The 15131-nt window shown below is 40.0% G+C and overlaps 1 protein-coding gene across 1 annotated transcript in view; it reads left to right on the plus strand.

The window, feature by feature from the left end:
• LOC144964460 (tubulin alpha-1D chain-like) overlaps positions 1 to 13418 on the plus strand; it is a 16521-nt gene extending 3103 nt beyond the window's left edge. The window contains exons 3-11 of the mRNA XM_078898749.1: positions 1319 to 1408; positions 2873 to 3008; positions 4711 to 4820; positions 6053 to 6244; positions 7208 to 7447; positions 8310 to 8469; positions 9923 to 10050; positions 10621 to 10784; positions 11921 to 13418. Coding sequence (XP_078754875.1) covers positions 1319 to 1408; positions 2873 to 3008; positions 4711 to 4820; positions 6053 to 6244; positions 7208 to 7447; positions 8310 to 8469; positions 9923 to 10050; positions 10621 to 10784; positions 11921 to 12050 — 1350 coding nt within the window. The 3' untranslated portion in view covers positions 12051 to 13418. The remainder of the gene's footprint in view (positions 1 to 1318; positions 1409 to 2872; positions 3009 to 4710; positions 4821 to 6052; positions 6245 to 7207; positions 7448 to 8309; positions 8470 to 9922; positions 10051 to 10620; positions 10785 to 11920) is intronic.
• Positions 13419 to 15131: the final 1713 nt, after the last annotated feature.

Genomic DNA, 15131 nt, shown 5'->3' on the forward strand with positions numbered 1-15131 from the left:
AGAGCAATATCCACTAAACGTGCTCAAAGCGCTTTACAAAACATACCTGAAGAAGAAGAAGAAGAAGAAGAAGGAGGAGGAGGAGGAGAAAGAGGAGGAGGAGGAGGAGGAGGAGGAGGGTGACAGAAGGAGGAGGGCATAGAAGAGGAGGAGGAGGAGGAGAAGGAGGAGGAGGAGGAGGAGGAGGAGGAGGAGGAGGAGGAGGAGGAGGAGGAAAAAGAAGAAGAAGAAGAAGAAGAAGAAGAAGAAGAAGAAGAAGAGGAGGAGGAGGAGGAGGAGGAGGAGGAGGAGGAGGAGGAGGAGGAGGAGGAGGAGGAGGTAGAAAATGGAAAGTTCAGGAAAGAATGGAAAGAAATCGTAGTCGATAATGAAATTGTCCTGGGGCATTTTTGAGGAACAGTGGCGACAATTAACTATTATCATGACTCATAATATAATTAGGTAAGGTATAGATGATATGCGGTTTGCTAAAATGCTCACAAAATCCGCCAGCCGGATAAAAAGGTAACAGCACACAAAGCTGTGTGTTACCTTGAACATTTATAGCCCGATTGATAGAATACATACATACATATATATATATATATATATATATATATATATATATATATATATATATATATATATATATATATATATATATATATATATATATATAGAGAGAGAGAGAGAGAGAGAGAGAGAGAGAGAGAGAGAATAAAATTCCATTTTTTCATTCCATAGGGGCAATTTTTCTTTAGGGAAGATTGGAATAACCCAGGCGTTAGCCGCAGTGCAGCGCCGCAAACTGAGCTATGGTAAGGTGACTTGCTCAAGGCTACACAACGCTGCGGGTAGTCGAACTCGCTACCTTTCGGGCTCGAAGCAAAGACCATACCGCTGAGCCACGCTGGCTCTTTAGGGAAAAACTGACTACTCATAAACTCGGCTGGCTAAAAACAATAACAAAGAGCTGAGTGACGTCATTTTTATTCAATCTATCTATTCACTTTGAAAAACTTTTTACAGTCTTGTTATAGATAGTATGCGCTTGACTAAGAAGCTCATAACATTGCCATCCGGAAGTATAACGAACAACACACAAAACGGTGTGTATCCATGAACGTTGATAGCCAGGTTAATACAGTTCAGTGAGCATTACTCATAAACCCGGATGGCAAAAAACAATAACAAAGACCTGAGTGACGTCAACTTCGAACTATCTATAAACTGTGTCCATGAGCTGATTTTGCTTTCTCATTCCCTCCCCCTCTTCTCTCCCCCTCCCTCCCCCCCCCCCAACCCCCCAATCGGCCGTATCACCACCACCACCTTGTAGCGTGAATGCATCAGCGTACACATAGGCCAGGCGGGTGTTCAAATGGGCAACTCGTGCTGGGAGCTCTACTGTCTGGAACACGGGATACAGGTAATTTTGGGTTTGATCTTGTGTCTCGATGGTAATGGTGGCGGTAAAGTAAACAAACTTGAGATTTTATATGGCGCAATATCCCTAAATGTGCTCAAAGCGCTTTACAAGGCGTCCCTAGCCAATAGCAACACATAACATAATATAGGACGAGACATGAAGCCTGTTAGGCGATATTATTACACTTTTTTTTCTCGGACGGAGACAACGCTGTAAACGGCCAGGTACATTTTTCACCTGAGTAACTACGGTGAGAAAATGTGAGTAAAGAGCCTTTTCCAAGGACTCAACTATGGGCTGCTCAAAGTGGGGCTCGAACCCAGGACCTTCCGATCCGAAGGGGAGTGTCATCCAACACACGTGGTGGAAGCTGTAGTGGTAGCGGTGGTAGTGGTTGTGATAAGATCACGGATTGATCAGTTTTTTTCTTCTCTATCAATATAATTATTCACCTATTTATTTATGGTTTCACGGGAGGAGGGGGCGCAAGGGGTTAGTTCAAGAGAGACAACCCATGATTAACAAATTCTTAAGTACAATCTCATAGATGAGTATTCTCCCTTAGATTTTTATTAACTTATTGAGTTTATGATAATATTATATCATGGATATATTATGTGTAAAGAGTAAATGCATTTGTTGACTTATTCAGTCCCTTGTTCAGTGACTGAGTAATAATAGGGAGGAAAAATCGTGACGTCAAACTCTTCACTTTTCCGGTTCCTAAATCCTTGGAAGTGTGTATGTAACCAGTCCTTCGGAGTACTAATAATGAATAGGTTACATAAAGGTGACATAACTATTTCAGTAGCAGGATGTATAGGCAGATTATAAGAATTACGGGACGAAAAGAGCGACGATGGAGGGTTTCTATTGACGACCAGCATTTATTTAGACTAGAAAATAAGATACCATCATTTTGAAACCAGTAGATGAATTACACAAGGTATGCAACGCATTCAGTCCTTCGGAAGAGTGGTTATACACTTCCAGCGAAATAGGAACCAGTTTTTTGTCATCACAATTTAATTCCCATAACAATGGCCCGCTCATTTGGGACTAGCATAATATCTGTATTGTGACTAATGCTTTGCTGTGTGTTATGTGATTTGTGATTTTTACTCATTAACCTTTTCGAAGTAAGAGTTGTCCTTATTGATGCTATGAATTTTGCAAAAAAAAAACTCACAATATTCCGCCAGTCGGATATAACGATCCGGCACATAAAACATTGAACGCTATTAGTCTGATTTATGCAATCATTCAGTGAGAATTGTTGTAAGTTCAAGGTCATGGAGAACTTCAATCATTTGTTTGTAGTGTTTCATTCATCATGTTTTGTTGATGAAAGGGAAACCCGAAACGTCCACGTTATTCTTTTTGTTTGTTTATTATATCGAAGCTTACATTCAATTGTTTCCCATTGCTATTCAAGTCTTTCCCTGTGACTTTTTGTCCCCTCAGCCTGACGGAACGATGAGCGCCGAGAAGAAGGCTGATCAAGTCGTCAACTCCACGTTTGGGACATTCTTCAACGAGATGGAATCGGGTCAGCACGTGCCCAGGGCAATCTTCGTCGATTTGGAACCCACAGTCGTAGGTTTGTACACGCCCGGCGTCTATGTCGAACCAACCAACGGGCGCATAAATTTGATACAATAGGGAATGTAAATGTTGCTGCTCGAAGCTCGAAGAAATAAATAACTTTTAGAAATTGAATGTAAGCTTCAATTTAATATACGAAAACAATCAATGTTTTGTTTATTCATATTAACAACGCCACTACCACATTATCTCATTCGTCTGTAGTGTTTCATTCATTCTGTTTTGTTGATAAAGGGGAAACCCGAAACGTCCATATGATCTGTTTTCGTACATTAAATTGAAGCTTACATTCACTTTTTCAATTTCACATTGTTATTTATTACAATAGGGAAGAAAAGTGTGATGTAAAAACACCAAACTGGTTCCTATTTCATTGGAAGTGTAAAACTACTCTTCGGAGGACTGGATACATACCTTGTGTAATGCAACATCTGATGTCAGAGTGACGGCATCTTATTTATCAGTTTCTGATGAGAGCTAACGCTCGAAACAATAATATTGTAGAAGTTGATCATAATTATACTTGAAATGTTATATAAATAGCTCCTTTTAACAAAACGTTGAGCACTATTATATCATGGTTTTTGCTTCTACAATTTATATATATATATATATATATATATATATATATATATATATATATATATATATATATATATATATATATATATATATACATATATATAAGGTCTGTTAAATGCAATACGAACACGCTATACACAACGTTGTTGAGCAAAATAGCATTAAGTATTTGTAAATATAACAAGAGTTTGCCTTCAAATGTTGTGATTTATAAAACAAATCGGACTTAGAGAAATTAAATGTTGTTTGTATCGTAACGAATGTGACGATTTTACCACAGTTGGTAAGGAGATGGTCAATGTCTTCCTTTGTGATACTAAGCTATTATAAGACATGGACTGTAAATTGTATAATAATTAACAAAAATAAAAAATATAACAGCTTAAACAAATAACAAAATACAAAAAAACAAAAAAAACAAAAAAAACAAAAAACAAAAACAACAAACCCCCCCCCCTCCCCCCGAAAAAACAAAAAACAAACAACCCACAACAACCCCCCCCCCCCCCCCCCATAAAAAAAACACGGAACGGGCGCAAAAACCTTTCTTCAGCCAACAACAAGCCTGAAGAAGGGTTTTGAGCCCGAAACGTTCCGTGTTTGGTATTTTGTTCTGTTTTGGAGCTTTTATATTCATTTTTGTCTATTATTTTCTTTACAATGCCTTCCTTTGTGTCTTCTTACAGTCTCAACATGTGCGGCTATGTGGTCTAGTGGTATGACACTCGTTTTTGGATCGTAAGGTCCTGGGTTCGAGCCTCGTGCTCGGCGCATAGTTGAGTCCTTGGAAAAGACTCTTTACTCATATTCTCTCACCGTACTCAGGTGTAAAATGAGTACCTGGCCGTCAACGTCGTTGTCTCTGTTGGAAAAAGAATGTAATATCGCCTTACAGGCGTCATGTCTCGTTTTACATATTACATGTTGCTGTTGGTCAGGGACCCTTTGTAAAGCGCTTTGAGCACATTAAGTGGATATTGTGATATATAAAAAAAGCTCTATTCTTTTTTTTTTCAACAGTTGAAATCAAAACAGGTTTGTACAAACAGCTGTTCCACCCAGAGCAACTCTATTGCTCTATATAAAAAAGAGCTCTATTTTTTTTTTTTCAACAGATGAAATCAAAACAGGTTTGTACAAACAGCTGTTCCATCCTGAGCAACTTATTACTGGGAAAGAAGACGCTGCCAACAACTATGCGAGGGGCCACTACACTGTAGGAAAGGTAACCAGGCGACGTGCACATTTTTTGCAGGTCCGATAACCGGACTCAATTAATTATGACCTTGTTTTAACATTCTTGTAATGGACAATATTTTGCGTTGGTTTGAGAGTATTTCCATTACAACAATGAGACTTGAGAATAACAATTTGGGTTATCGGACCTGCTAATAAGTACACGTTGTAACCAGGTCATTTCTACACACACTGACTAAATACTTTTTAAAATATTTTTTGTCCAGAATGATAAAATAAAAAAATCGACGTGTTAATTATGTTAACGAATAACATGGTAAATATAATATTTTAGCTGAGATTTTTTTGAAGTGAAACTGAAATAACGGATGCCTATCCGTCCGTAAGTACATATTCTTATAAGGTGTCTATCCAAACTTCAGTGCTTATGCAAGTGAAATAAGCACACCGAAACTGACAGTGACAGAATAGGCCGTTGTTCACCTTTGTAACCTTTCCCTACGTCGGATTGTCAATATGTACGACAAATACAACTTATAACAAAGCGTCTAGCCGTACTTCAATTACTCATGTAAAAGATTTGTTTGATAGTTGTTGTTGGGGGGGGGGGGGGGTTGAGTAAACGTCTTTTCATCTATAAACCTTGAGTTAAGTCCATATTCCCAGTCTGAGCATAGGTCATCAATGATGCTTCGTCATTTGACATTCTTTGGCCTGTCTTCTCCACCTGCTTCCATTGGTAACCGCTTCTCATTGTCACTTCCACTGTGCTTCTTTGTCAACTATTTTTTGACTTCCCTGGTCTTCTTCCTCTTTGGGGATTCCATGTCAGAGCCCGTCTTGTGATGTTGCAGTCAAGTTTTCTATGTGTAAATAAACAACCAACTGATGTTAAAACATCTCTTATCTGTGCGGCTATGGTATGACTCTCGCTTTCTGATCGGAAGATCATGGGTTCGAGCCTTGCTCGGCGCATGGTTGTGTCCTTGAAAAATGCTCTTTATTCACATTCTCCTACCGCACTCAGGTGTAAAATGAGTAACTGGTCGTTAGCAGCGTTGTCTCTGTTGGAGAAAATTGTAATATCGCCCAACAGGCGTCATGTCTCGTTCTATATTATCTCTCGTGCTGCTGTTGGTCAGGAGCCCTTTATAAAGCGTTTTTGAGCACGTTTAGTGGATATTACGCTATATAAAAGCTTAAGTTTCTTTTTTTTTTTATCTCACTAATATTTCGATCATTGTTTTGTTATCTGAACAGGAGATAATCGATCTGGTACAGGAACGCATCAGGAAATTGGCAGAGATGTGCACCGGCATGCAGGGATTCCTGCTCTTCCACAGTTTTGGTGGCGGCACTGGCGCAGGCTTCACTTCTCTCTTGATGGAGAAATTGAGTGTAGAATATGCCAAGAAATCAAAGCTGGAATTCGCTATCTATCCCGCACCACAGGTGATAATTATTTTTGAATTTTAAAAATTCATCTATCCACTAGTAGTAGAAGCGTATGGCTACACCTCCAAATTCATTTCGTCAACCCAGCTTCGAAAGTCCTCCTCCGCCCTAAGGACTGTTTCATAGCCACCTTCAAGTTTAATTACTGTCCACTACATAAATATAATAAAATAAATAAAATTCCCTTTATTCATCCCATAGGGGATATTTTTCTCTAGGGTCTATTCCAAGGGAAAACCGGAATAAATCAGGCGTCAGACGCAGTGCAGCGCCGCGAATTGAGCTAGGACGGAAATGACTTGCTCAAGTCCACACAACGCAGCGGCGGGTGATCGAACTGTGAATCAGTAGCTGTGTCCAGGTTAGAATTCCGGAGGTCTTTTGAGTTAGACCAGCGTCCATTCTAGGGGGTAGCATATCAAATTTCTTCGGGATCAAACGGGAAAAGCCTTATGCTGACCAAAAAAAAAATGACATCACAAAAGAAGACGACGAAGCAAAGACCACACCGCTGAGCCACGCTGTCCCTTAATGTGACATATAAAAGACTCAAAAGTATCAGCATTCTTTCCTGCTATGAAATAATAATAATAATAATAATATAATAATAATAATAATAATAATAATAATAATAATAATAATATAATAATAATAATAATAATAATAATAATAATAATAATAATAATAATAATAATAATAATAATAATAATAATAATAATAATAATAATAATAATAATAATAAGGTACGTAAATATATAAATAATAACAATATTAATAATAATAATAATAAATAATAATAATAATAATAATAATAATAATAATAATAATAAATAATAATAATAATAATAATAATAATAATAATAATAATAATAATAATAATAATAATAATAATAATAATAAGGTAAATTCATAAATAATAATAATAATTTAAAATGATTTATTCCGATTGTGGTTTCCCAGGTATCCACAGCTGTCGTCGAACCCTACAACTCCATCCTGTCCACCCACACAACGCTGGACCACTCCGACTGTGCCTTCATGGTCGACAACGAGGCCATCTACGACATCTGTCGGCGTAACCTTGACATTGAACGACCTACTTACGTCAACCTTAACCGTTTGATTGGTCAAATCGTCTCTTCAATTACAGCCTCACTCAGATTCGAAGGGGCTCTGAATGTAGATCTGTCTGAATTCCAAGTAAGTCATTTTTTAACAAAGTAACTGCCGTATTCCAGAAAGACCCGTATTAAAACTTGAAGAAAAAAAAACTCGTGCTTTTATATAACGCAATATCCACTAAACGTTCTCAAAGCGCTTTACAAAGGGTCCCTAACCAACAGCAACACGTGACAATATGTAGAACGAGACATGACGCCTATTATGAGATTTTACAATTTGTTTTTCCGACAGAGACAACATTGTTAACGGCCAGGTACTCATTTTACACCCGAGTACGATGAGAGAATGTGAGTAAAGAGTCTTTTCCAAGGACTCAACTATGCGCCGAGCGAGGCTTGAACCCAGTATCTTCCTATCCGAAAGCGAGTGTCATACCACAAGACCACATAGCCGCACAATAACCAGGCTTCTGACGAATTCCAGAAAGACGCGTATTTTAAATGTTGGCCAGAAAACTCATCCTTCTAATATCGATCGATTTAATTGACCCTCATCTTGGCAAAAACAAAAAACAAAAAAAAAAAACAAAAAAAACAAACAAAAAAACCCTCTCAAACCTGGTAATGAAGGAAGACTTTGCAGGGTCCCAGGTTTGAGAGTTGTGGTTTTATTTGTTGCCAAGATGAGAGTCATTAAAATCGATCGATATTAGAAGGACGAGTTCTCTGGCCAAACCCATCGGATGTCGGAACAATTAGAATCCCATATTCCCATATTGTATTACAATAGAGGCACCATTTCTGGACAATGTTGTGAGCTTCTTAGTCAAGCGCATACTATATACTATCTATACAACCATCACTTTAACTCAAACCTATTCCCCCCCCCCCCCCCCTCACTTCCCCACCTCCCATGTTCTGCGTCCTTCCTCTCTATGTAGACCAACCTAGTGCCCTACCCACGAATCCACTTCCCCTTGGCCACGTACGCCCCCGTCATATCACGAGAAAGGGCCTCACACGAAAAGCTGTCCGTCTCGGACATCACAAACGCCTGCTTCGAACCAGCCAATCAGATGGTGAAATGCAATCCCCTCAAAGGTAAGAAAGAAAAAAAACAACAAAAGTAATGTGTACCTATTTACAGGTCTGATAATCCGAATTGTTATGGGCTCATTGTTCTCATGGATATACACATTCTCAATAAAACCAATGCAAAATATTGTCCATTACAACAATCTTAAATCATAATTGCGTCTGGTTATCAGACCTGGAAATGTAGAACGCTGTACAAAAGGAAGACAAGATTATTGAATTCTTGCGTTTGAAATTTCAACAAGTTCATTGAGTTTTTTTTAAAATAACGCAATATCCACTAAACGAGCTCAAAGCGCTTTACAAGGGTCCCTGGTCAACAGCAACAATTGACATTAGTAATATCGCCTAGCAGGCACCATTTCTCGTTCTATACTTTTTTTTACTACAATGATCGGTTTTCAAATTTAACGATTAGACATTTACACTATCCTGGTAATAGGGGGGGGGGGGGGGGGGGGGGGAATGTGTGATGTCCAAAAACTGGTTCCTACTTCATTGAACGAGTAAAACCACCCTTCCAGAGGGTGTACATGATCTTCTAGTGTCAGAGTGATGGCATTTTATTTTCTAGTCTCAATATATGCTGGTCCTCAATAAAGATCACACATCCTCGCCCCTTTACTTCCTGTAATCCTAAGAATCTGCCTATACATCCTGTTACTAAGATTATTATGCCACCTTGTGATTCAAAATGTATCCTGATCATTATTCATTGTCTGGTTACATTGGCAATTCCAAGCGAAAAGTAGGTGTGACGTAACGACTTTTCTTCGCTATTCTGACATGTGAGGCTGGCTGAGAAAAGCTGGGAAAATGCGACAAGATTCGAGATTCGAGATATGAACCAAAATCGAAGATAAAGTGTTTCCCATAGGAACAAATTTTATTCATACAAAAATTCATAACTTGGGTTCTAATAGACATAGAGAGAAAATTTAAAATGGTAAATGATCAGAATGATGTGGTCTACACCAATACTGCATACATAACTCAATTTGCGCATCTTTCCGGGTTTTCTCAGCCGGCCACACAAATGGGCTAGGCCAATTTCCTGACATAGCCTTCTTGTCAAATTCTTGACCCGCTCTCCGACTTCTAAGTCCTCTCTGAGGACAGGATCTTCGTTTTCTTTCTTGTCGTTCGTCGATCGTTCTAGGCTGGGAACGTAACCGTGAACTTACTAATTCCGTTTTGAGACCATCACTATAGATAGAACGAAGTTGACGTCACTCAGGTCTTTGTTGTTGTTTGTTTGTTTGGGTTGTTTTTGTTTTTTTGCCATCCATGTTTATGCGTAATTCTCACTAAACTGTATTAACCAGACTATAAACGTCCAAGGCTACACATAGTTTTGTATGTTGGTGCGTTATATTTCCGGATGACAATGTAGTGAGTTTTATAGCCAAGCGCATACTATCTATTGTTTTTGAGTTTGTAATTTGTTTTTCTCTCTCAGGAAAGTACATGGCTTGTTGTTTGTTGTATCGTGGGGATGTTGTACCAAAAGACGTGAACACAGCTATATCAACTATCAAAACCAAAAGAAGTATTCAGTTCGTGGATTGGTGCCCGACAGGGTTCAAGGTATTATACAAATAGCCTAATACTACTACTACTACTACTACTACTGCTGCTGCTACTACTACTACTACTGCTGCTGCTACTACTACTACTACTACTACTACTGCTGCTGCTGCTGCTGCTGCTGCTACTACTACTACTACTACTACTACTACTACTACTACTACTACTACTCCTCTACTACTACTACTACTACTACTACTACTACTACTACTACTACTACTACTACTACTACTACTACTACTACTACTACTACTACTACTACTACTAATAATAATAATAATAATAATAATAATAATAATAATAATAATAATAATAATAATAATAAGTCCTCTAACGTTGTCCTCGACCAATGCCAAGTTTGTCACTGTGACATTTCCTTCAATAACAAAAATATACTATAGGATGTGTTAGGAGTGGTGACCCTTGAAATCAACTTGCCTGTCAAGTTCAAGGTCAACTTTAGGAGTTGATTGTCTCTAACTAAATTGTGATCCGTGAGAATATTAGAGTTAGAGCGATTATTTTTTTCAAAATTAATTAATTATGCGTTGACTTTTATCCACTCCTCAGGTGGGCATCAACTACCAACCAGCAACAGTTGTACCCGGGGGTGACCTTGCAAAAGTTCAAAGGTCAGTGTGTATGTTAAGCAACACAACGGCCATAGCAGAGGCTTGGGGGCGGCTGAACCACAAGTTTGACCTCATGTATGCCAAAAGAGCATTCGTGCACTGGTGAGTCAAAAAGTCGGGAATGTATGGATGCTATGCGTTTTGATTTGTTTAAAACTCACAACATCCGCCAGCCGAGTTGTAATCTTGAGCGTTTATAGATGATATGCGCTTGGCTAAGAAGCTCACGACATTGCCACCCGGAAGTATAACGGACCAACACAGAAAACTTATGTCTAACCTTGAACGTTTATAGTCTTTTTAATACAGTTTAGTGAGAATTACTCATAAACGCAGATTGGAAAAAAGCAATTAATAACAAAGACCTGAGTGACGTCAACTTCATACTATCTATATCACAAGGCAATACCTAACGCCTGTTTTAAATTTGGACTCCCTTGAGTTAATTAATTTTCTCGGATTAATTGGGAGGAAAATACTTTGACTGACCTTTTTCTGAAGAACACATTAGGACCCCCCCCCCCCCCCCCCCCCCCCCCATCCCTCACTCCATCAATAAAAAATAAAGCCCTACAAAAAAAAAAAAAAAAAAACCCAATTACTTTCACTCTGCCGAATAACGTGGAATCTCGTTATAAGAGGCATGATGGAACCAGCCGAAAATATCTGCTATAACTGGGTCATGTTATAGCCGGACTTCAAGGAAAACATCCCAAATGGCCTCAACAATTGTTAATAATATGTACTCTCTCTCTCTCTGTGTGTGTGTGTGTGTGTGTGTGTGTGTGTGTGTGTGTGTGTGTGTCACTCACATTCAAGCTGACCAAGGATGGTGGAGAAAGAGTTGGGATTTAATAAACCCCTGTTATATCCGGTCTCGTTATACTGAGGTTGCACTGTACGTATATTATGGCTTATACTCATTATCAATATTAAGTAGCCCTTCAGAGCCATTCCGGCCCATGAGCCGGAGTTTATCCCGGTTTCTATAGCGTGAAACGGGTAATATCAATTGCTTGCCACCCTAGGATAGGACACTAGTCTATCGCAAAGTACTTTCCGCCAGATCTAACAGACCAGCCAATCACTGCTGGGTGGACAGGGGGATCAAAAAAAATCTCGACTGCACCCGGGATCGATCTCGGTCCCTTTGCGTGTGAAGCGAGTGCTCTACCAACTGAGCTATCGGGATCAGTATTAGATGCATTTTAATTATATAATCTCCCCTTTTTCCCCAGGTATGTCAGCGAGGGGATGGAAGAGGGAGAGTTTGCAGAGGCCAGGGAAGACATGGCTGCCTTGGAGAAGGACTACGAGGAGGTGGCGGATGAAACGATTGGTCAAGAAGGAGAGGAAGAGGAAGAGTGACGTCATCATAACGTGTGTTCACAAAGAACGATGACGTGACATACTCTTGACAGGCTCGAATTTTATAATTTGGCCAGAAAACTCTTCCTTCAGATATCGATCGATTTAAATGATGAGGCGGGACTGAAGGAAGACTTTGCGAAGTCCCAGGTTTTAGAGTTTTTGCCAAGATGAAGGTCATTTAAATCGATCGATAATTGAAGAACGAGTTTTCAGGCTAAAATTTAAAATTCGTGTTTTTCCAGAGTGCGACAAATATCTGGTTAAAGAACGATGCAGTGACGTACTGATCACCTGCCTACCCCTCTCCCTCCATGCCATCCTCGAAGCGGAATGAATGAAGCTTTTCTAATTTGGGATATGTATATCTTTAACCTGTTAATTGCTCTACTCTAAAAAACACGTATTTAAAAATTTGGCCAGAAAACTGGTCATTCAAAATTCGATCGATTTTTTCCCAGCAGATGGGAAGAGAAAGCGGGGGAGACCAAAGAAACCTGGCGAAGGACCATGGAGAAAGAATTAAAGGAAGCAGGCCTGTCCTGGAATACAACCTCCGCAAAAGCAGCCGATCGCAAAAAATGAAGATGTCAAGTGGATTCCCTATGTGCCTCGAGGACCGAAGAGGATGTCTGGTGGATGTCATATGTGCCTCAAGGCCCGAAGAGGATGTCTGGTGTATGCCCTACGTGCCTCAAGGCCCGAAAAGGATGTCTGGTGGATTCCCTATGTGCCTCAAGGCCCGAAGAGGATGTCTGGTGGATGCCCTATGTGCCTCAAGGCCCGAAGAGGATGTCTGGTGGATGCCCTATGTGCCTCAAGGCCCGAAGAGGATGTCTGGTGGATGCCCTAAGGGCCTCAAGGCCCGAAGAGGATGTCTGGTGGATGCCCTATGTGCCTAAAGGCCCGAAGAGGATGTCTGGTGGATGCCCTATGTGCCTCAAGGCCCGAAGAGGATGTCTGGTGGATGCCCTAAGGGCCTCAAGGCCCGAAGAGGATGTCTGGTGGATGCCCTATGTGCCTCAAGGCTCCAAGAGGATTAAGTTATTAAGTATCATGGCAAAAACTCTCAAACTTGGGAGTGAAAGAATACTTTGCGAGTTTTTCCCAAGCCGAGGGTCGTTTAAATTGATCAATATATCCGGACGAGTTTTCTGGTCATATTTTTAAATACGTGTCTTTCCATAGTACGGAATTTAACTGGTTCCATTTCTCAGCGATCCTATTATGCTTGCTCACAATAAAAGACTGCTTTCAATCTGGCTGCATGTTTTGTATTCTTGTAAACAATAAGATACATCCTTCTGTATCAGTCATCTAAAACCAAATGAAAATAAACATTTTGTTTGTACATTATTACAAAAAAAAGTTCTTCTTTCTCATTTGTAGATTCCTTCACTGAGATCTTTACTTCTGTTTCGTTTTTTTTTTTAATCATTAGAAAAGGGGAGCAAAGTAAACCGAATGAGCAATATTTTTTACCCAGACGGGCACTTTGTTAATGCAGTGCAGAGCGGATATATTGACACCTCTTATATGGACATCACACTTACAATATATCGAAATGACATCAAAGTCCCGTTTTTTTTTGTTTTTTTTTGTTTTTTTTTTTTCGCTATATAACATCAGTAAAACTAGATCGCGTACATCGACATATATTTTACCACAAAACGGTTTATATCTTGAGCTTTTAAAAAAACCACTTTTTTTTTAATTTAGAGCAATATCCACCAAAATCGCCTTACAAAGTGTCACTGACCAACAGCAGCACGTAACGTGTAGAATGTGACATGACGCCTATCAGGCGATAATACAATTTTTTCGGAGAGACAACGCTGTTAACGGCCAGGTACTCATTTTACACCTGAGTACGTTGAGCGAATGTGAATAAAGAGCCTTTTCCAAGGACTCAATTATGCGCTGAGCGAGGCTCGAACCCAGGACCTTACGATTCCAAAGTGAGTGTCATACCACAAGACCACATAGCCGCACTGTCCCCGACTTTGCGAGCCGTTGATACCGACAATAATTTGTCAAAAATCTTTAAAATGCTGTTATTTCCTATGGTGCTTCTCGACCAATATATCTTTGCATGGATGTGTTCTTTCAGCTTATCCCGCATTTTGCAGAGTTGCCATAATGAATGCCACATCTCCACGTATCTCGGTTCATAGCATCATCTTCCTCCAGGCCCAGTTCTTTCATAATATAGTCCTTTACTTTTACCTTATCCAACCATCTGGTCTTTGGGCGTCCTTTTTCCTCTTTCCCGCTAATTGTAAGTCTAAATCTTTCCTTCCCATGTACTCCCTCTCTCGTCTCTTAACATGTCCGAACCATTTCAATCTATCTTCTCTATCCTCCCACAGTCCCAGATTCAGTCCCCACTTCTGTCCACCCGAGGTATTACGGGTTAACTCTCCACTAGGTGTTTTCTTCCTCAACCTTCGGTTCACTCTCCAGTATTGTCCACATCTCACAGTCCCTAGTTCATTCGCCATTTGTATCTCATCCTATAGTTTTGTGTACATTTTAGATTGGTGTCCACATCTCATAGTCCCAGGTTCATTACCCACTCATGGTATCCCATCTCGGTGTCCTAGGTTCGTTCCCCTACTGGTGTCCGCTTCCAATAGTCCCAGGTTCATTACCCACTCATGGTATCCCATCTCGGTGTCCTAGGTTCGTTCCCCTACTGGTGTCCGCTTCCAATAATCCCAGGTTCATTACCCACTTCGGTATCTAAATCTCGGTGTCCTAGGTTCGTTCCCCTATTGGTGTCCGCTTCCAATAGTCCCAGGTTCACTATCCGCTGGTGTCAACCTCAGATTAACATGTTCACTCTCCACTGGGTGTCTTCTTCCTTAACCTTGGGTTCACTATCCATTGGTGTCCACCTCCATAGCCTCATGGCCCCTGCTTCATTCCCCACTTACATCAACCTCCCATACTCCCGGGTTCACTCCCCAATTGTGTCCACCTTACATACTCCATAGTCTTAGGTTCATTCCCCACTGATAACAAACTCCCGTTGTCCCGCGTTCACTTCCTGATTGTGTCCACATCTCATTCTCCCGGGTT

The sequence above is a fragment of the Berghia stephanieae genome, chromosome 2 (assembly GCF_034508935.2).
Source record: "Berghia stephanieae isolate SIO BIC M18660-M18661 chromosome 2, UCSD_Bste_1.3, whole genome shotgun sequence".
Lineage (NCBI taxonomy): Eukaryota > Metazoa > Mollusca > Gastropoda > Nudibranchia > Aeolidiidae > Berghia > Berghia stephanieae.